This window comes from Lygodium microphyllum, chromosome 18 (genome assembly GCF_053477565.2).
Source record: "Lygodium microphyllum isolate KBCC chromosome 18, Lygodium_microphyllum_v1.1.10, whole genome shotgun sequence".
Lineage (NCBI taxonomy): Eukaryota > Viridiplantae > Streptophyta > Polypodiopsida > Schizaeales > Lygodiaceae > Lygodium > Lygodium microphyllum.
Window position 1 is genome coordinate 90,463,202 of NC_141152.1, and position 23,881 is coordinate 90,487,082.

The 23,881-nt window shown below is 43.2% G+C and overlaps 1 protein-coding gene across 2 annotated transcripts in view; it reads left to right on the forward strand.

Moving 5' to 3' along the window:
• The first annotated feature begins 665 nt into the window (after positions 1-665).
• Positions 666-23,881, forward strand: part of LOC148021139 (uncharacterized) — a 58,889-nt gene continuing 35,673 nt past the window's right edge. Inside the window, exon 1 of one of the 2 annotated variants that reach the window (XM_087698983.1) lies at positions 666-1,090. In XM_087698983.1, coding sequence (XP_087555109.1) covers positions 962-1,090 — 129 coding nt within the window. In that variant the 5' untranslated portion in view covers positions 666-961. The remainder of the gene's footprint in view (positions 1,091-23,881) is intronic. The other variant, XM_087698982.1, reaches the window with a different exon arrangement.

The following is a 23,881-nucleotide window of genomic DNA, read 5'->3' on the forward strand; positions in this document are numbered from 1 at the left end:
GAATGTAGAGGGGCTTTTATAGCTCCGATGATGCTTGATCTTTTGGAAGCTACCCCGTCTCAATGTGTTTGTCATTAAAAAATATTGGCATAATCCGAGCTTCACATGGTGGTCTCACCCCCATTGTTTTTTACTATCCAATCTATCCGAGGTGATTAGCCTCATCTTTTGGAGGGTACCTTGCCTCAACATGTTTGTCGTAAAAAACTATAGGCATGATCTTGAGCTTCATATGGTGGTCTCATGCCCCATTGATTTTTCATTGTTTAGTTTGTCTAAGGTAATCAATCCTCAAAGGCCTGTTACACACCAAATGGCAGATGCCCACTTTGCAAGTATATACTAATCAAAGTACTTTTTTAGGGGTTGGGTGTCTGCGATCTTTTATACATTAGAGAAGACATGATAGGTTGTTTACTTACTAAATAGGTGAACTCTTTGCTCGTTTTTGGATGGGGAGTCTCTCTTGCCTGGTGCAATTTTTGCATTTGTAACCAATTAAATAAATTATAAACATATTATTCTTTACTTTTTTGCAAAATGTATAATTTTGATCTATAAAAGCTTTGTGCTCATGTCCGTACTCAATTTCAAAAATTGCATGCACACACTCTAAACAGGGGGTGGTATTTAACGAGGGTCGTCCGGGGTTTAACGAGCTAGGTCCATTGAGCTGGATGTGGGGGGGCCCCGGCAAGTGACAATTCCAGCAGTGCTTTCGGAGGCAGCCTATTTCGGCGGCCAGAGACAAAGCCGGAAGCCTGCACGCCACTCTTTAGCGCATTTTTTCTTGTGCTTCAAGGCAGCAGAAGTATGCTCATGCTAGCATGCAACGACCGATAACCAAGGCCTTTATCAGGGATCCAACAAAGAAGATTTGCTGCACAGTGATGCATTTTGATACTCACAGGAGCGTTTGCTTTTGATTCGATCTTATTTTCCTTCCTCAGGAAACAGCACGATGATTCTTCCCCTGGCAAAGCTTGGGGCGCTCGCCATCCGCACCCTGAGCAAGCCACTTGCTTCTCGTGTAAAGGCCCATGCCGCGCACCATGAGCGCTTCCGGAAGTTCATTGAGGCTATTGCCCAGGTATCTGTAACTTTTTGTCTTGTATTTCTTTGCCTTCAGCATCAATGTCGTACGCCTTTTCATTTCCAGGAGCTGCCTGTTGTAGCAGCTGCAAACTTCTAATGTGTCTGGTATCCATCAACCTGGGACATCACATATGCCCTGCAGAAACGACAGGAACGTTATTCTTAATGCACACGGTGCTTAGCACCAGGCTTTTCAATCCATCCGTTAAAGACATTTCTAAAACCTGACTTATAGGTTGGATTTAGTTGCTGCATTCACCTACGTGGCACAGACTTAGATGGAGTATGGGGTCTATTGCGCTTGTCAATATCAAGATACTTTAAGAGCTACATATACTACTTCTTTAGGGCTTTCTCTAGGGAGGCGTACATAGCGGACCTTCTAAACTCTCGCTATCATAAGACACTAGTTACTTTCTTATGTATGTTTTACCTTGGAGGATTTACTGGGGTTGACAGGAAGTTGATGCACGTACTTGAGTTTTGGGGATGGCTAGACTTTAGGATAGCAGAGAGGCATAGCTTATGCCACACTAGGATAAATGATAGAACGTAAAGCCAAGGAGTGTGAGAACATTTGCCTTGACCATGAGAAGATACTATAATCAGGCTCTTGCAATTTCACAAGGATGTAAAGTCTATGGCCATAAGGTACCTCACACTAACCTTGTTCAGCTTGCTTATTTAGGTCTTCCCAGCCTCTCTAACTCATCACATAAGTCCATGCCTGTTCAACTCCTCCTAGATATTGGTAACTCCACCATACTGATCTGCTCTACTTTGGCCAACAAACGCAGGGGCGAGGGACTATACTTTCCAACAATGTGGAACAACACAAAATTTCATTATCAAAATATAGAGTCCAATGTAATCTTGACCCTCGCATCCACTAATGTTTCAATTTCACTCCGAATTCTAATGAAAGGAAGCCTCGCATTCAAAAGTTAGATGGATGGCACAAACTTTGCTCCATTATATTGTGATCTACAACCCAATTGTCTAGCCACACCTACCCTAGGAGCCTTAGGAATTAAACACCTTCTAGAAGCCAAACATCATGAAGTACTTCCAATAGAAGGCCTTGGGTACTCTATCAGGAAAGGAATCATTGACATTGGGGCTGGAGTTAGCATAGTTAACCAGAATGTACTTCATGCTTGGGGGAACCCTCCAACCAAACATGTTCACTTCAACTTGACTGTTGCCGATGGATTTAAGATCCATCCACAAGGCGTATTGAAGGATTGCCAATCAAGATTTGTGGGGATATAGTTTTCAATTAACTTTGTTGCTATAAAAGGGATCGAGTACGATTTGTTATCTGGATATCCTTGTATTGGTGCCTAAAGGGTGGTTTTCTTTTATACACGTTACTTTTTGGGGTGATACATGAAGTACTCAATCAAAAAATTTGGTTGGTAAGGCTTTATTAGTGCTTTTGTGAGACAATGATTAGGAGGATCAGTAGGATTTTGAGTGTCTTGAACTTGTTGGCTATGGATATTATCACAGATGTCGAATGAGGATGGTTTTGCAATTTCTCCCCACTCATACGCTTAAGTAGATAATATTTGGGATTGTTTTTAGTGGGTAGTGGATGATATTTGGATTGCTATAAGGAGGACACATGTATGCAATAGAATGGATTTGAACACTACATCATGATTGCTGGTCGTGAATATGCATTCACTTGGATATGTTTTTTCAAGTTTAGGATTAATATGCAATCAACTACTAGCTCTTTGGATAGGCAAGACATTGCATAAATTGTGTAGCACTTGGGTAGGTCCAATGGTTCAATAGTTGAGAGCCATATATCAATTAACTATTTAATGTGCGAGTGCAAATCACATATGCAAATAATTGGGGCTTCTTGAACCTTAGTGCAAAAGTTTGATTTTAATTATTAAATTTGGGTAGGAGACCAAAGTTTGGGCCAAGACATCCAATTTAATAATCCTAGTTGAGAATGAGAAAGGGTAGTTAGCATTTACCACATAATTTAAGGGTCAAGAGAACTCCTAGCTCTTTGGATAGGCAAGATATTGCATGAATTGTGTAGCACATGGGTAGGTCCAATTATTCAATAGTTGATAGCCATATATTAATTGGCTATTTAACCAAGATGTATAGAGGATCAAAGCGTGCATCCATCCATTAGGGGGGTAAGCATGTGATTGTGGGTTGACCCTTCCAGGTCTCCAACTAAGCACTAAAGTTACATAGCTAAGCCTATATACATAGAGAAGCTTCTAAGGAGTAGGACAAAGATAGAGGTAGAGTCAATGAGCTAGCTGATTCTTATAGCTTTTTTTTGTGCTAGCTCCAAAGTTAGCTCACTAGATGCTACCACTACAGTAGTACTATTAGCCTGTCACTTCTAGTGTTGTTAGTCTATCATCTCTTGGTTGTGAGCTCCTATCAAGGTTTGATGGAGACATGGGGACTCTAGCATTTTAGTATGCATTTCTCTTGTTTTAGACCTGATTCTTATGCTTCTTAGTCGGTTTTCATCTCCTGTTAGTTACACATTGTCCGGACAGTTTTGGGGGTTTCTAGCTTTTTATAGCTTCCCCCTTCCACACTTTGGCCATCATCTTTTGCAGGCTGCTCCTCTAATTGTGGGCATACTTCTCTATCTTCGGTGTTGTTGCTGCCCTCATCATTTCAGGCCAAATTTGGTGCCCTCAGTGACGTCTCAGGCTGTGTGCAAGGACTTATCAGTGCATCTGTTTGTATGTAGCATTTATTTCAGTTAGTGCAGGTTTTGTTCTTCCTTCATCTTCTTGCTATCTTCCTTCTCTTTGTTCGAGTTCCTTCTTTTGTTATGCACTCACATGGTATCATTGCCAAACAAGAGGACATAGAGTTCTTGTAGCAGAGGTGACCTTTCCAAATAGTGTTTACTGCAGCATTTTGCTGCCAATAACATTCCCTCCTATTGGTGATCATCTTTTGGGTTGCGCTTTGCTGAAAGCACAGCATTCTTCATCAGGCAATTGTCTCTACCCATCAGACATCGGGTTTTTCTTAGCGTTTTGTTGAAGATGCAATAGTCTTTACTCAGGCGACAACATTTTCCTTCTAGATGGACCCTCTACATCGATTCTTGATGATCTTGTAGCTGTCTTTCACTAGCACATGGCTGTCTATCGCACACATAGGTGTTGGAAGGTGTTTGTAGGTTTAGAAGATGTCTCAACACCAATTTTTCGGCGTTACTAACTAAGAGGATGAAGTCTCTTATCATCCTTTTGAGTGATGGCGAGATTATCGAAGGTCTGAGTCCCTTGTGCAGACTCCTCATTCGAACCACCTCTCTCCTTCTCCTTCCCTTCATGTTTCTCATCAGAGGTGGTCTATCGGCTTGAAGATATCTTACATGGCACCTATTGTAGAGGTACTCATGCTTCCTTCTTTGCCCAAAGAAGACAAGTTGGATGGTTCCAACTATTCTCTATGGTCGTGTAAGGTGGAGTGTATTCTCGATACCTTCAGGAGTTTATTTCTCTCCTTGGTCCTTGGCCCGTAGAAGACTCGGCACAGGGGGGCATCAATGGATCGTGTAGCCCTTTGGGATCGGCTTAACTCTCTAGCTTGATCCTTCCTCTTTATGAGTTTACATGATTTTGTATTGGTTCATGTTTGCAGATTGAAGATTGCAGTGGAGGTGTGGAAGAAGATTGCGTCTCTTTATCATCAGAAGACGTTTGTCCACAGGATCTTCTTGGAGAAGCAGCTTTGGATGCTTGGTGTTGATGACTCTCCTTCCATTATAGATCACATCAACAAACTGGAGAATAGGTTGGATGAGCTTGTGTCCCTCGGGATGATGATATCTTTAGAGGATATGGCTATGATTCTATTGACTTAGCTACCATCTCCTAAGTAGGATGAAACCACCCTTCATTCTCAGATAGGGTGGTAATTCCTTAATCAAGCACTTAATGATAGCAACCATTAAATAAACATAAATCGAAATGCACAATTTATCTCAATAATCTTGGACATTGGACACCTTGTGGGCCCCAAATCTGGTGCCCATTTTGGTATTTCTTTAACTTCAATGGCCAATGGATATATTAAGTTGAGATTTCTTGATCTCCATGGCTAATCCAAAAGCCCCTTGCCGGCCCAACAATCAGCAAAAAAATTGGGTCATTTGCCCCTTGAATTTCACTCAAGACATACTCTAATTGGATCCCAATTGGGCAATGGCTGGCCCAAATTTACAATGGATGGGTGGGCATTTGAAGTCCCTGATAATTCACAAATTTCAAGTGTTGTGAGAGTGCGCAACGGAAGAAGAAACACGAACACAGAGGGAGAGAGAGAGAGCAGAAAATGAAGGAAGAAAATCTGCACCGACTGAAATGAGTGCTGAATACACTGAAATGGACTGATCAGTCCTTGCACGCAGCCCAAAGCATCAGTGAAGGCACCAAATGAGGCTGAAGATGACGGCAGCACCGAAGACGGAGGAAGATGACGGAGTCGGAGTGTGCACCTGCCAAAGGAGGAGGGAAGATGATAATACAACTGACTGCCAAGTGGGAAATGAGTATAAATAGCCAAAAAACCCAAAAATTGGCTGACCTGAAATTTGAGGCCATAAATATGTCCGATCAGCATTTAATGCCAATCCAAGTAGCATTTAATGCTGGTAAAAATGCCAGGAATGCTCAGAAAAATCCCGGAAAGGGTGGACAATGTCCGGTAGGTGAGGCAGGCTGAAGAATGAAGAAACTGTCTCGGGAAATGCACATAAAATCCCGACTGGAGGAGAAAATGCACTGAAATGCAATAAATTGAGTGCTCTAAAATGAGCTACCTCCTCCGTCAAAACAAGTTATAGACAAGTTAGAGCTCCTAAAGTCCTCGTTTGACTCAGACTGAGGCTCACAGGTAGGAGATGACAAGGCATGATAAACATGACTGCTAACACCCCCTCTCAGATCCTAGATGTGGCAGAAAGCCAAGGGAGAAACGGATCTTGGGGTGGCAAGAGGAATGCCAAGGTCGATGAAGTCCGTCGATGAAGATTGCTGATGAAGAAACTCCTCGCGATCTTGGGAAGCCTCCTCTAAAACAGTAGGGGCTAGGAAATCCACAGCCGCATCGCCGAGATCGTCCCCCTCTGAAAGGGATGGGGGTACGAGGGAACCACCGGAAGAGAGGGTGGGGGAGGGGAAGGGACCTGTGGAAAAGAGGGTGTACAAGTGGAAACGGGTGTAGCAATAGATAATTGCCTCGGAGGTCCCTGCATAAGAGAAGGGGAATGGAGCCTATAAAGCCCGCTCTCTTGCCAACCTGTCGCAATAACAGCCCTTGTAGAAGAATCCTCAATACAAACGGTGTGCTCGGTGAAGACAATCCTTGTACCAAGCCTAGTAAGGCCATAGATTGAGAGGAGTGGAAAGGCCAAGTCAGGAACATAAAGAGCTTGGGAAAGGGAGCTCGACGCGCGGTCGGGAAATAAAGGCAAAGTGCCAACACCACAAATAGGCACCAAAACAATGTCACCAACAGTGATTGAACCCGCAGAAGGGCATAGATCCTGCAACAAATCACCTCGGGGAGTCATATGACTAGAAGCTCCACTATCAACCAGCCAAGGCCTCTCAGAAGATGAGGCAACCATTGAAGAAGGCTCCTCCAAGTCAACAATATGAAGGAACATTAACTCATGGGCTACGCTGGAGTAGAGGTAGAAGGCTCAGATGTTTTAGCTCCATCCTTCGCTCCTGGACGAAGTTGAGGGTACTTCTTCCAACATTTCTCCTCTGGATGTGTCCCCTTCCCACAGTATGGGCATTTAGGCTTCTTCGAGTCGGAGTCGGGACCTGAAGAACTCTCCTGTTTTTTAGCCTGTGACTTCTCTTTCTTTTGTGGCCCCCCTCTCGAACCTGCAACAAAAGCTTTGATGGAGGTGGATCCATTGGCTACCTCTTTGGCACGCTCATCATGCTCCAAAACAAGCGGGGTGAAGTGAGTGATGCGCTGCGGAGATGCAATGTCCGGCGATGAAATGTCAGGTAAAGAGCAAAACATGTGAGCAACAGCAGCGAGTGAGAGCAAGAGATGCAAGATGTTCTTGGGTACAATTGGAGTGTGTATCACTTTAGGTTTTTAGATAGATATATATGAAAGTACAAGTGTGCTAAGGGTGCGTTCACACCCGTGCACATATAAAAGGCACGATGGCCCTTTATTCCCAACAACCTCCCACCTAAAGGCAATGTGCCTTAAGAGGAGAAAAGAATCAGCTAAGTCTAAGTATGTACAAAGCTGAAATACATATATCTATCCAACTCCCATCATCTGTCGGCAATGAGCAAACCGCTCTGCTGGAAGACCCTTCGTGAGAAGATCTGCAGGATTATCATCTGTATGCACTTTGACAAGCTCAATGCTCTTGCTGTCAAGTACATCTCTGATGAAGTGATACTTCACCTGTATGTGCTTCGTCTTTGCATGAAAGACGGGATTCCGTGCTAGCATGATAGCACTCTGACTATCACAATGAAGAACGGGTAACTCTGTAATGCCAAGATCTCCCACCAGACGTGAAAGCCATAAAGCCTCCTTGCATGCCTCAGTAGCAGCCACATACTCTGCCTCTGTAGTAGACAATGCAACACACTTCTGTAGCCTGGAGATCCAAGAGACTGCTTCTCCTGTGAAGGTAAACACATACCCAGAAGTGGACTTTCTACAGTCCGCATGACCAGCATAGTCTGCATCCGTAAAGCCAACGACAGATGCCTTCTGCTTTCCAAAGCAGATGCACAAATCACTTGTGCCTTTGAGGTATCTCATAATACCTTTCACTGCTTTCCAATGCTTTTTGCCAGGGTTTGCCATATATCTGCTAACCACTCCTACTGCAAAGGCAATGTCAGGACGTGTAGCAACCATAGCATATATCAAGCTACCAACAGCTGAAGCATATGGAATCTTGGCCATTTCAGCCTTCTCATCATCAGATGTAGGGCTGTCCTCTGCACTGAGTTTCACATATGGAGGCAATGGAACACCAATTGGTTTCCCCCCCTCCATATTGAAACGCTGCAAAACCTTAGAGACATACTCCTGTTGAGATAGAAAGAGTAATCCTTTGGACCTATCTCTGAGTATTCGCATGCCAAGAATGTGATTTGCATCACCAAGATCCTTCATGTCAAAGCTGCCATGAAGACTTTGCTTCAACGAATCCAAGGCATGAGTATCCCTGCCAGCAATCAACATGTCATCAACATACAGAACCAAGATAATTAGGTTGCCATCTGCGGCCTTCTTGGTGTACAAGCAGTGATCCACTTGACTTCTTTGAAAACCTTGAGACTGCATAAATGTATCAAATTTATGATACCATTCTCTTGGTGCTTGCTTCAGCCCATACAAACTCCGTTTGAGCTTACATACCATCTTCTCTTTGCCTTTAGCCACAAACCCTTCAGGCTGCTGCATATATATGTCTTCATGCAGATCACCATGTAAAAATGCAGTCTTTACATCCATCTGTATGAGCTCCATATCTTCAGCTGCAACCAAGCCCAAAATGGTTCTCAATGTAGTCATTTTGACTACAGGAGAGAAGATCTCATCAAAATCAACTCCATGTTCCTGCTTGTACCCCTTAGCAACCAATCTGGCTTTGTACTTTGGCGAGGAACCAGAAGTGACCTTCATCTTATAAACCCATTTGCATGGAAGCGTTTTCTGCCCTTTAGGCAACTGCACCAAGTCCCAAGTGCCGTTTTTCTCAAGAGATTCCATCTCTGACAGCATGGCTTTATACCATTTCTTGCTGTCCTGTCTGTCCATTGCTTCCTTGAAGCATGACGGCTCACCACAGTCAGTGATCATGACATAATCAGCCACATTATTTGCACCAGGAACGAATCTGTCGGGCTGTCTAGTAGCCCTAGACGATCTCCTAACCCAATGATCATTGTTTGTTGGCTGTTCAGCCTGCATATTATCATTTACAGCTTGCTGTCCTGGCATTTCAGCCTGCAAATCAACATTAACAGCTTGCTGTCCTGGCTGTTCCTGCACATTTAGTGGCTCATCATTATGGGCAATGGCTGGCTGATCATTTCCAGCATCATTTTCTGCATTCGCAGGTTCATTTACAGCAGGTATTTGCTGCTGTACAGCGGGCACATTTTACTGTCCAAAAGGTACTTCTTCCCGGAATACAACCCTACGAACCTCCTCAATCTTTTCGGGCTGTTTATGCATGCGACCTTCCCGGAAGATAACATCATTGCTGCGCACTGTTTTCCTTTTCACGGGATCCCACAATCTATACCCCATTTCACCCTCGTCACCATATCCTAGGAATATGCATTTACAGGACTTTGGCTCAAGTTTGCTGCGGTCTTCCTTACGAATGTACACAAAAGCCTCGCAGCCAAACACTCGTAGATGAGCATAAGAAGGTGGCTTGCCCGACCACGCTTCCTGAGGGACTCCCCCCCCCAAAGATCTGTTTGGTGACCGATTGATCAAGTGAACGGCTGTCATAACAGCCTCTGCCCAAAAACTATGGGGTAATGCAGCATGAGACAGCATAGTACGGACTTTATCCTGTATAGTCCTGTTCATACGCTCTGCAACTCCATTCTGGGGTGGATTATGAGGGGCAGTGAGCTCCCTTTTTATCCCTTTGCTGTCACAAAATGCCTGAAAGGCCTTGGACACATATTCCCCACCATTGTCAGAGCGAAGACACTTAAGTGTCTTATCAGTCTGATTTTCAATCAATGCCAAGAAGTTTTTAAACTTGTCAAGTACTTCATCCTTGCTACGAATGGGGTAAACCCATACCTTCCGTGTAGCATCATCGACAAAGGTGACAAAGTACTTCTTCCCCCCCAAAGACAATCCTGGCATCTGACATACATTTGAATGTACTAACTCTAGAGGTGAAGATTTCAAAGAAAGAGATTTCTTATGAGATGTCTGCGCATGCTTACCATAGACACAATGATCACAATGCTCAAAATCAGCATAACGGAGACTAAGGCAAGTAACCCAAACGAGAAAGAACTTTCATTCCTGTTTGACTCATGTGTCCTAACCGGCCATGCCACAAAGAAACACTTGGCTGCTCGGTTACTGCGACAACATGGTCACGCACACTAGATACATGAAGAGGATACAGAGTATTACTCTTTGAACCCCTGGCAATGACTCTAGATCCTGTACTGATCTTCCATTTTCCATCGCCAAATGTGGTATGATAACCATCATCATCTAGCTGCCCAGTACTGATTAAGCTCTTCTTGAGCTCAGGTACATGACGAACATTCTGAAGAGTAAAGACAGAACCATGCTGAAACTGAAGCTGCACACTGCCAATGCCTGCAATATCACATGCTGAGTTGTCCTCGAGATGGACAACACCATGTCGACCGCCTGTATAATCGGAAAACCAATCTCTGTAAGGGGTGACATGAAAGGAGGCACCCGAATCTAAAATCCAGGTATGCATGTCATCAGCCGAATCGGCAACCAATGCATGGGCATCAAAACATGAAGACACGAAGAGTACATCGTTCCCACTGTCACTGTCCTGAGTGACTACATTCACCTCTTCGATCTTGACGCTGCTCTTCTTGGGCTGGCTCTCTTTCTTCTCTTCCTTGCTGTCCTCTGTCTTCTTGCCTTTCCCTTTCTCTTTCTTCCACTTGTAACAGTCACGTTTGAAGTGACCTTTCTTGCCACAGTGGTGGCATTCCACATTCTTGCCGCGAGACATGCTGCGACCCTTGCCATCAGATTTTCCCTTCTGCTGTGATCTGCCCCCTGGTATGCAAGGCACTAGACGACTTACTTGATGCATTATTTTGCCTATTCATCTCTTCCATAAGCAAAGAGCTTTCCACGTCAGAATACATAAGCATAGCATTCGAGTTACTCAAGGCAGTCCTGAATGTATCCCAACTCTCTGGTAGAGTGCAAAGCAGAAAGGTAGCTTTAAACTCGTCATCAATGACAAACTTCAAAGCAACCAGCTGGCTGAAAATTGAGTTGAATTCACTCAGATGATTTGACATAGCAGTTCCTTCTTTCATCCGCAAATCCATAAGCTTTTTTAGCCAATACACCTTACTAGCTGCACTCTTCTGAGCATACAATTCCTCCAGTCTAGTCCAAATGGCATAGGCAGTGTCCAAACCCTCTATGTTAAACAGCAGAGCATCAGAGACAGATAGCTCAATGGTCGAGCGTGCAAGCTCGTTCAACTCATCCCAGTCATCTTGTTCCACATCTGCGGGCTTTACCCCTTTGGCCTTGATCGGCTTAGCCTGCTTCTTCTGCAACAGGATATTGTAGCATTGCTTTTGCCACATTGCAAAATTATGTGCACCCTCAAGTTTCTTGATGTGCATAAGATGGCTGCTATCGCTGCTGCCAGCCATGATTTTCAGTCCAAAATATGACCACAAATTCAGCAAATGCAGGCCCAAACTGTCAAACTAGTGACCAAGGTAAAAACACGTACCAACCAGCAATAAGTACCAGTTAAAACGCAGAAATTTCAGATCTGCAAATCAATTTTCAGAAGCACCAAATGTTGTGCTACAGCACTCCACAACTGATGACAGCTGTTCCAAGGACAAATACATCACATTACATGAGAAGTCCCAAATTTTAGCTGCAATTTCTGCTGTACATGCACCCACGGGCATAAAATTTGACCCGCACGGTCAAAAGCCCCAAAGTTTTGTGCTCAAAACATCAACCATACATCTGCACTGTCTCTGACATGCATAGAGTAGACCAATTTTGCCAAAATGAAGCAATTTCAGCAAAACCCCCAAAATTTTCAAGTGTCGGGCGTCCAAATTGCATGAAATTAAACCCGCATGTACATAAAATGACCAATTTGCGCACAAATTTTGCTCAAACAGCAAAAGCCCCAAATTGCACGGGGTCCAATGTGCATCAATGTCAAGAAATTGGGTCAATTTTAGCCCAATTTTAACATGTACATGAAAAGCCCCAAATTTCGGAGGCAAAATGTCACAAATTCCTGCAATTTCTGAGACAGAATCTCACTGTGTGTCTTGCTCGTGTCAAATCCGGACAAATCCCCAAATTTGTGGCTCAAATCTGCCCAAAACACAGAACTGTGCTTACACGCGCGAACTCCCGTTAGTGGGCAAAGGGGGCAGCTTGCAGTAAACCTTTGAAAATTAAAAAATTTTGCAAGAGAAATTCGACGAAAACTGTCCCGTAACGTGACGACTGCTGCGTTTTGACCTGCCGCCAGCTGCACATGGCCTGGAAAGTCACGAACTGACCTGGCGTGACCTGCGTGACCAGCGCTTGTGCAAAACACGTCACTTCTGACCTGCGCTTGACCTGCACGCTGCCTGGAACTGCACGCCTGACTGCACACTGTCCAAGAACAGTGACGAGCTGACCAGAAAATGACTGACTGACTTGCGCGCAACCTGGGAAATGTCGCGTGGCTGAAAAACGTGACCTGTGGACTGCGAGAAGCACGAATACCTTAACCGAAGCTCTGCACGGACTGCGAGAAGCGCGAACACCTTAGCCGAAGCTCTGATACCAGTTTGAAGTGAGTGATGCGCTGCGGAGATGCAATGTCCGGCGATGAAATGTCAGGTAAAGAGCAAAACACGTGAGCAACAGCAGCGAGTGAGAGCGAGAGATGCAAGATGTTCTTGGGTACAATTGGAGTGTGTACCACTTTAGGTTTTTAGATAGATATATATGAAAGTACAAGTGTGCTAAGGGTGCGTTCACACCCGTGCACATATAAAAGGCACGATGGCCCTTTATTCCCAACACGGGGCAAGCTCCTCCCATAGAAGCTTCTCACGGGTCCTCGATGTAAGAAGGCTGGTGTAGAAGACATCAAAACGGGGAGATGGCAGCTGAGTCAAAAGAATCATGGCCATATTCTCTGAAGAGATCATCCTGTCAAGGGACGCAAGCTCATCCGTCATGTCCTCCAACCTATTGATATGATCCTTCATGGAAGAAGAATCATCAACAACGAGCATCTGTAATTTCTTCTCGAGAGTAATCCGATGGGCAAAAGTCTTCTGATGGTACAAAGAAGCAAGCTTTGTCCACACTTTTGCTGCTTTCCGCAACCTGCGCACATGCACTAGGACAGAATCCTGTAAGCTCACAAAGAGGAAAGATCGAGCTCGTGAGTTGAGCCAATTCCATAAGGCTGCACGATCCATCGATAATCCAACGGTGGGATCCTCCACTGGACGGGAAATAGGGTGGGTAACAAACTCCCAAAGATCAAAGGTATCAAGGATACACTCCACCTTACATGACCAAAGCGAGTAGTTGGAACCATCAAGCCGGTCTTCTTCTTTGGGCAAAGAAGGGAGTACAGGCACCTGTATAGAGGGTGCCATGGAAGGCATATGAAGGCCAACAGAATGAGCCTTCTGTGAAACATGGAGAGAACGGGGAATAGAGGGATCTTGGTCAAATGGGCTAGGTGACCTCCGGTCGTCGCGTGAACTAGCACGAAAGTCTCTCCGTCTCTCAGAGGAAGGAATAGAGACATCCTCTGAATCAGCAAAGAACTAGTGATAAGACATCTTCGTATATATCTGCAATCACTAAACAATGTGCAACCAACAGACAGTCAAGATGGAGCCGCCTATGTCAGAAAAGACCCAGAAGATGCTGTCGCCTGCAAGAGGAGAGAGAAAATGCTGCCGCCTGGAGAGAAAAACTGTCGCCTATCCTCCAGATGATGACGCCTTCTCCTCTGCTGATGTTGACCACCTCTTGTTGGCTTCGTTTGATGCAAACGCAGGCTGCAAACACCTAGAAAACTGTCGCGTACTCCTCTTGATGTTGCAAAACAACAAAACACAGGTATGGAAGGCTGCGTTTCAGCCTGGACAGCACCGCCAAGGGCTGGAAAGGAGGGAAGAAAGGCTGCACTTGATGGTGTCCTCCTCTGCAATGGAAGCTCTCCTCTGTGCTCTCAATTAGGTGATGATACCATGTGAGAGTGCGCAATGGAAGAAGAAACACGAACACAGAGGGAGAGAGAGAGAAAGCAGAAAATGAAGGAAGAAAATCTGCACCAACTGATATGAATGCTGAATACACTGAAATGGACTGATCAGTCCTTGCACGCAGCCCGAAGCGTCAGTGAAGGCACCAGATCAGGCTGAAGATGACGGCAGCACCGAAGACGGAGGAAGATGACGGAGTCGGAGTGTGCACCTGCCAAAGGAGGGAAGATGATAATACAACTGACTGCCAAGTGGGAAATGGCTATAAATAGCCAAAAAACCCAAAAATTGGCCGACCTGAAATTTGAGGCCATAAATATGTTTTCCGACCAGCATTTAATGCTGATCCGATCAGCATTTAATGCTGGTAAAAATGCCAGGAATGCTCAAAAAAATCTCGGAAAGGGTGGACAATGTTCGGCAGGTGAGGCAGGCTGAAGAATGGAGAAACTGCCTCGGGAAATGCACATAAAATCCTGACTGGAGGAGAAAATGCACTGAAATGCAATAAACTGAGTGCTCTAAAATGAGCTACCTCCTCCGTCAAAACAAGTGATAGACAAGTTAGAGCTCCTAAAGTCCTCGTTTGACTCAGACTGAGGCTCCCAGGCAGGAGATGACAAGGCATGACAAACGTGATTGCTAACAAGTATATGATGCCTTATATTGATGGTACATGTTCTAAGGTGTCTGTCAAACCCTAATTTTTACTGAAATTTAGGGTTTATAGTAGAAATCCTCATGTTGTCCACCAAATCTGACTGGGATATGCTCCAAATGACTGAGCGTAGGTTGAAGAAGGTGAGAGAATGGTAGAAGAGAGAAATTTTCGATTTTTACACAGAAAAGTCTAAAATCAGAGTGCTACTTGTACTGGGCAGCAATTAATGTTGTTGCCAGTTGCTTAGGAGTCCTAGAAATGTAGTTGCTAGTCCCAATTTTCCCTCGCCAATTCTTGGGAGGGCTAGAACTACTATCGCCTGGTCCCAATTGGTCTTCCTATACTCCTGGCAGACTCAAATGGTCCTCCAATGGTTGTAGATCAGACCAACGTCTCCTTTCTCTCTCTTGTAAGTTGAATGAATTGAATCCCTCTCTCGATCCCCCAAAAACGTTTATTTTTACCAAGTGGCAACCTTCTAAACCCATTTTCCAGCATCACCTAGCCATTAAATTAATTTTCAGTCCTTTGAACCTTGCCCAAAATTAAATATGCCCATCCATAATTAAATTGGCCAGACCATTTGCAACCTGGAGTGGCAATGCTATCCCCTAGTGTCGCCATTAACACTTATTGGCCAAACAATTGTCTTGGGGTCAAAACCGACACCAACTGAAAATAGGCATAAATAATGCCATAAAATATGTTAGGTCGGCTGTCATGAGGACATGTATTTTTGACACCTCATTCAACTTGTGGATTAATTTTTAATGACATGGCTAAGTAAATGTTACATATGTGAGGTGTAACTGGGGTTATCGTAAATTTACGAGCTTGGGACCCAAGGAAATCTCGGGATGTCAAAGACAAAAGTTGCTATAAGCTATGTTGCATAGGTACTTGGTGGTATTTGGTGCCAGTTGTTGGCTAGGTCATTCATTTGGCCATACGTGTCAGTTGGTGACACTAGAGAAGGGGCGTTTAATGGTACCTAATGCCAATCTGATGGTCAAAGATGACGTAGAGACGCTTGAGAATAAAAGTTGCCTAGCCAATTTAATTATTGGCGAGTTAAATTATTTTTCAGGGCAATGAAATAATTATTAGATTAATTTTTAGTATTTAAAGACTGAAAACTAATATTTAACTATGGCTAATGCTAGAAAAACCATTTGAGAAGGCTGTCACTTGTCAAAAATGGCCATGCAAGATTGAAAAACGTCTTTAGAGGCTGGAGAGAGGCATTTTCAGTGTATTTAGTCTGCAAGAGAGAGGGAGGAGATGTTGCTGGTCTGATTTGCAGCCATTGGAGGACCTTCTGATGCAGCCAAGGGCAGGAGAAGACCAATCAACAGCAGATGACAGCATCTATGGGCTGTTGAGACATGGCAATAGTAGTAAATGACTGATTTTCTTCAGTTCTTTGCATCTACAAGCTGTTGTGGCAGGGCAGCAGTTGCATTTGACTGATTTTCAGTCATTCTTCATGACAAAACTCTGAATTTTCTCTCTCTACAGCTTTCTCTCTCATCTCCCAGCCATTTCATAGCCTTGCTTTGAAGATCTCAACATTTAGACCCTTGGAGACTAAGAAATTGCAAATTTCTTTGTTGTAAACCCTAATTTACAGCAAAAATTAGGGTTTAGCAACAGTGTCAGAAAGCATGCCGGAAATTGGAAGCTCCAAGTCTTGGATTTTTCAGGGCTGAAGCTAAATTCAGGTGGAGGACTAGCCAGCCATTGAATTTGGGGCATTTCCATTGCCTATGAAGTGGGTAAAGGCCAATTAAGTGCTCGAATCAAGGGGCAAATCAGATTGAAGACTGGTTGGTCACTTTGGACAGCAAGGGGAGTTTGGATTGCGAAGGTTATCAGCAGATGCCCATTAAAAATCAACTTCTTCTTCAATAAAGCTAAAGAAATACTGAAAGGAGCGTCAATTTTGGGGCCGATTGGGTTACATCGACCAGCATTTAATGCTAGTCGATTGGCAGCAATAAATGCCACAATAGCAAAAAATGCTACACACTAAAAATGCCTAAAATGCTAAGGCATAATACATGCTCAGACTCACACATGAGCTGACATACTCTGCTAACACTCTCTCTCAAATCATGGGCGATTTGATACAATGCAATGGTACAATGAGAATGAATCAGAAACCATACAACATAGGACCACCAAGTAGAACCATGGATACCCAAGGAGTGGTGATCAAGCCACCACTAAGGTGGCTCGGGGAGAACGTGATGTTGATGTCGATAGTACCAGCTCCTGAAGATAGAGAAGATTGTAGCAGCTCTCAATGCTTGTCAACAATGCCATTGATGTAGCACATGTGACCATCTTGTTACCAATGCTGCAACGCATAAATGACCATGAATTCCCCGCCTTTGGCTAGATCGCCTAAGTGTCCCCTCATGTGAGCTCTAGACAAAAGCCACCCGCTCTTTGTCAAAGAACTAGCCCATTGTAACCTGGATGTCAATCCTAGCTTAAGGATTTGTACTTGCCAGACTCCCTCTCTGGATCTTGTGCAATTGTATAGAAATACAAATGAGGCATGGCTGCCCCATCTCACCACCCTCTCACACTCCCTCTTTGGCGTTGGAGAGTTGTGAGGAATGACCTCATCACCCACTTTAGAAAGTAGCTATGGAAGGGGCCACTAAGCCCTTCCCACGATCCGAAGAAGAGGATCCCTTCCACACCTTGGACTTCGCCTTGGTTGGAGGATTTGAGTCGGAATGTGAGACAAATGATAACTCGTCGGAGGGGTTTGCATCCCGCTTCGTCTTCTGCTCATTTTTTTTCTTGGAAGCTATTAACTCTTTGTAGTCCTTTCGTAAATGGCCCTTCTTGTCATAGTGGTAACATTGGGTCTTCGACTTCTTCATTTTCGAACCCCTCTCTGAAGCTGCAAGAGCCTCACTTGAACCTCCATAATGTGACAGAAGCCGCCCCTGTAGTCGCAAAGTCACCTCATGCCCAAGAAACATTGAGGACATATGAAGAAAACTTAGAGGAGTCGTAGATGTCTGTGCCCGTAAAGCATTCGCCACTCCATCAAACTCTTGAGGAAGCTTGTAGAGTACTGTACCAACAAGATGTGTCTCTGAGAGGGCAGATTGCATAGTGCGAAGTTGGTCTTGGATTTGGGTAACTCAAAGTAGGAATGATTGGATCATATCTTTGGTTTCAAACTTCAGTTGCTGGAGCTGGCCATAGAGAGTAACGGCCCTCATGGTGGAAGGAGCCTGGTAGATCAAGTGTAACTTCAACCGTATGTTTGAAGCTGTCCTGTAGGAGGTGACCGCCGGTAGGACTTCTTTGGAAATACACCGAAGTAAGGCCAAATAAGTATGGGCATCATTCGAATCCCATGTAAGCATTGATTCCTCATGGTTGTCTTCATCAAAATCAGATGGAACAGGAGAAGGTTGTTCAGGATGTGCAATAGCTCCGTCAACCATGTACCATAACCGCTTTTGGATAAACTAGGCCTTCATCACTGCACTCCATGTGTAATAATCAGGTCCATGGAGCTTGTCATCAGTGGATGTGCATGGGGGAGTCATCTGTAGAGGATTTAGAAGAGAAGTAGATAAAAGAAGGTATTTGGAGAGGGAACACAGCCAAAACAAGAGCACAGACTGCAAAAACCAAGAGTCCACATACAATATAACCCAAAATCTGACCAAAAGAAGACAAAAGCTGCTGCAAAAAATCAAAAAATCAGTCAAAAACTGCCAAAAACAGAAAAAACGGCTTGAAGGTACAATCACCCAGCTAGGAAGGAGTCAGGAATACCAAAACACAGGTTGAGTACTGCCACAAATAGGCTGAAAAATTGTCGCAGCAGCTTGAAAACTGAAAACGCAGGCAGCAGAGGGGTTGTAGACAGCAAGCAATGGCAAATCTGCAGAAAACGCAAGTAAAATATGTCACCTGTATGGAGCAGTAGTCATAGAATCAGCAAGGGTGAACAATCTTGAAATCACCAAGAAAACACAACAGGAGCACAAATCCTGAAATCTTATACCATGTTAGAAGTGGTGCAGTAATGGAAGCGTAAACATAAGTTGTAATAAACTGTTGAAACACAAGACAAAAGAGAAGGGAATGAAAGAACACAATCGAGATGAGAACTCAGATGTACGCTTCGAATGGAATCCATATATCAGACACGATACTGTCGCATACAATAGTGAGTCACTGGCTGCGTGGGCACCGGCACCGGCAGTGGCTCCTCTCTCCACGAGATCTCTAGGTGGTGAATTGAACTAACTGAGGAGGAGGAGCCCAGAATAAATAGGTATGAATAATGCTTTAAAATATGTCAGGTCGGCCAGCATTTAATACTGGTCGATTGGCAGCAATAAATGCCACAATAGCATAAAATGCTACACATTGAAAATGCCTAGCCATAATACTTTGCTAACAAAAGTTCACTTATTTGCTTGGCTAGTTTCCGGAATGTATACAAAATCCCATGGGGAATCAAATGTTATCAACAAGATTAAAGCATCTCGAAATTTCACTTCCTCGTGATAGACCTCCTCCTTGAAATCCTTGTAATCGTCCTCAATTGCACTGCATTGTGTGAAAGGAAAAGTATAATGCATTGGAGTTTCCATAAGGCGTCACAGTCACAACATTGGATACTATTGTTAAACCATGCCACATGCCCCAAAACTTGCTGAGAATTTTTGGCTTGCATAAACATAGATAATATTGAGAAATAGTCTAGAGTTGTTGCTAGAAACCCATTGGATGCATCCATAACTCATGTTTCTCAATTGTTCTGACTTCATAACCATAGTAAAGCATATTCTCAGCATAAACCATGGCTGAAACTATCAATGGGATTTACTAACATGCTGGTATCCATGGAACTAGTTGTAAACCATTGAAAACTGAGCATAATTTGAACACTTGTTGATCTGAGAATTGATTGCAAATTGCTGTAAATGTGACCTCAAAATGATCATAAATTGATTACAAAAGCTGATAAGCAAATCGATGCAAAACCGATCCCAAAAGTGACCATAAACGGCTCTCAAATTGATAAAAACTTGAGCTAAAATAGATCAGAATTTGATCTCAAAGCCCAGGCAAAAACTCATGTCCAATTGATCATGAATTGATCCAAGGCTGATGCAAAAGTATAGTCTCAGAGGAGCTGTGGTAACAACTATACTCATTTGCAAACATCTCACAGTGACTAGTACATTGAGTAGTGACCTCATGGTAGTCGTATTGTCACCACAAAACCTTGGATGCATGCAAAATACATTTGAGATCCACTACATATGAGACCTATCCACAACTTGAGGTGTGGAGGTGTTATCCCTCCCCCCCCCCTTGAGCATTAGGCAATACTTGGGATCCTTGTAAAGCACATCTATGGCGATCAACTATCTTCTTTTGCTTTTCTTGTGATCTTTGTAGTGTATACTTTATCTTTGCATAGGTTGCATCCAAGTTTTCCACATATCGATCAGTCTCAAAGATTTTGTCCTTAGTTTGCAAGATAGGTGGTATCTTCTTACCATCCTCAGCCACCTCGAATGAAGCTTTGCCAGTAGAACTATGCATTGTATGGTTATATGCAAACTCAACTAATGGCAAATAGTGCTCTCACTGTGTTTTGTGGTCTAAAAGTTAGCATCTCAAAAGATTCAACATTGTGAAATTTGCTTCCTCAGATTGACCATATGTTTGCGGATGGAAGGATGATGAGAATTTTAGTGTGGTACCCATATTCTCAAACAACTCGCTTCTTTGAAAATAAATTGGTCATCTGAGGGTCTCGATCACTGATGATCAACTCTAGCACACCATGATACTTAAAGATATGTTGCAAAAACAATCGTGCAATATGATTAGCCTTTATTTTATTCCTCACTGAAATGAAACGAGCATGTTTGCTAAACTGATAGTCCATATCCCATCATTCCTTGTAGGTGTCCTAGGAAGCTCAAAAATAAAATCCATTGCAATGCTTTGCCAAGGCCTATCTGGAATAGGCAAGGGCTGCAATAAGCCCGACATCTTTTGCCTATCATGCTTTACCTTCTGACATACGATGCATGTCTTGACAAACTGCTTCACATCATGTCTCAAAGCTGGCCAATGAAAGAAATGCTCCATTGCCTTAACTGTGGTATCAATACCTCTATGTCTTGCATACAGAGGAGCATGACTTTTAGTGGTAACTCTAGGTTTCAACTACTTTGTGACACACAGTCATCCATGCATCATCAGAAATCCATCTCTAAGGACAAAGTGCTCATGCCTTTGGCCATTGCAAAGCTAATCATAAACATTAGCAAAGTTTGAATTAGTAGCATATTGCTCTTTCATGGCATCCAACTCAATGTGATAAACCATGGTTGAAATTTGTGGCTTACGCGATAGTGTATCATCACAACATTATTTTTACTATATGAAACCAGCCTTCCTTCTTGGAATGGGTGGTGATAACCTGATTTAAGAGTTAATTACAGCAATAAATAAATGCACATAAAATGAAATACACACTTTACCATAACATTCTTGGACAATAGACACCCTGTTGGCCCCAAAATTGGCGCCCCTTGCGGTATTTCTTTAGCTTTCATTGAATTGGAAGGAGTACAACTCGAGATTCTTCAATCTCCTCCTGCTAACCAATTGCTCTTGCTGTCATAAATGACTAGCAAGCCTTTTGGGTCATTTGCCCCTTGATTCACCTAGGACTTCTTCTCCAATTTGACCCTTGGCTAGCCAAATGCTGCCCCAAATCAAATTGGGATGGGTTGGCTTTTGAAATCCCTTGATAATCGTCAATTATCAGTTGTTGATTTCAGTCCCTTGAGTCTTCAATCTCTGGCACAGATCCCAAGGTGGCTGCTAAATCCTAATTTCTGCTGTAAATTAGGGTTTATTGTAGAAATTACAGATCGGCCCACCAAAAATGGCTGAAGTCGCCTCCAAATGGGTGAGATTTGCTGAGAATGGCTGAGGATAGGCTGAAGGAGATGAGAGAATGCTATAAAGAGAGAAAATTTTGAGATTTGTCGTAAAGAACTGATCAAAAGCAGTTGCTGCGCTGTTGTACCAGCCCCAAAAGGATGCACCAACAACAATAGGAGCATCAGAGACTGTGATCTTCAGGAGAAAGTGCATCAGTAGCAATTGCCAACTTCCCAAGGTCAAGAATATGCAATCTCCATCACCAAAATGGTCTCCAATGACTGGGAGATGGCCCCAAAAGCTGGCAGCAACAGTCCAACACCTCTTCCCAATAGCTCCAAAATGAAAAAACGAGATTTCCCTCTCCCTTTAGCCCTATTTAATCTTTCCCCCACTTGCATGGGAAAGTTTTACCAAGTGGCAGCTTTCTTAATCCATTTTCAATAATTTTTAGCCATTTAATTATTTTTCAAAATTAATTAATCTTGAAAATTAATTCAGCTCTTAATCCATGTCTAGAAAATTGACCTTGTTCATCCAAAAATTAATTGGCTAGGCCATTTGCAACCCAAAGTGATTCCATGTATTAATTGACCCTTGGACAAGTATTAATCCATTAATTAATGCCTAGTCCCTAGTATCACCACTGACACTTAAAACTGACACCAAATTTCACCTAGAATCTAACAAGTGTAACTTGTTACAACTTTTGCCTTTGACATCCATATTTTTCACAGGGTCCTTCGACCTTCAACTTGTGAAAAAGTAGCTTGCATTTCACATGTGCAACACATGTGCATCTTTTAATTGCACATTTGTCACAACTCTATAGAAACAGAATTTGTATACTTTTTCATTAATTTATCTATATAATGATTTATTAAATTTGTTTCCTTTGTACTAATTAGATATAAAGAAATGTGCATTGGAGTTGGCCACTGATGAGTGGTCACAGGTTATGGTGGACCCACGTGGTGGGTTAGAGAAAAGATAGTTCACACTTCCACCTATATGGCCCGATTGGGCACATGTGACCAGAACTCACGCATATCAGGGTTAGACTTGCACACAGAAAGGATTGATGTCTTGAAGTGTGGGCTAGATCCGCCAGAACAGACAGTTACAATCAACAAGATGGTATGATCATGAAATGCTTGTACAATGTGCATGTGTGGGTTGAAAGCATGAAATGCACATTTCTTTGCATAGGAAAGTCACATGAAGATTCTGATACCGTTTTTGCGATGTACATGGAAAAAGCTTTTATATGACACCCATATTGGGGGGGTTCCTAAATTTTAGGAGGTCCCTAAATTTTAGGAGCCTTGAATTAGCCTAAAAATGCTAGTCCTAAAAAATAGGGATGTCATTCTAAAAATAGTAAATTTTGTACTCTGATTGTGCTTACTAAATTTGGTTGTTTCTATTCTTGACAGTATTCAGCCCAAAAAGGAAGGCCATAGAGAAGAGACAAGTGTCAAGACACTTGCCACACAAGTTTCCAAGTGTCCCACCACTTGTTACATCTCATGACATGTGGCTGGACACTTGTCTTGTGCTACTCCGCTTTCCCCTTTTGTACTAGCTCTTCCCTCTCCTATAAATAAGAGCTCGTTTTTCTTCATTCAGCATTATTTTTCTTTGCTGTAAACTCATGTACAACACCCAGAGATAGCCAGAAACTGGCCCCATCATCATCCCCCACTTCTCCATTATCAAATTCCTCCATATTCCCTCTTCTATCATTGTTGTTTTATAGGACAACAAGTCTGTAAATTCATTACAGCACCTTCTTCTCGAGCTCTTTCTTCCATTTTAGCAACAAGAAGCAAGCCCTATCCATGTACTGCTGATCAACGATGAAGAAAGTCTGATTTCCCCTCTTTTTTCTCTCATAGTGTAAAGAAATCAGTTCTTATCATTGCATAATAGATAATGCATGTGTGTTTGTACATCTTTGCATGATCTTGTGAGAGTGAGAATTACTTCTCCTCACTCCCAGGTTGATTGTAACTGAGCTCTTCCCTAAGAGACTTGGGTTGAGTTGAAATACATTCCTTCGGGGAGGGGGGGGGGGGAAGGGAGGGAGGGGGGGTTTGGCATCTTCAACCCTCAATCTTGTCTCCATTAC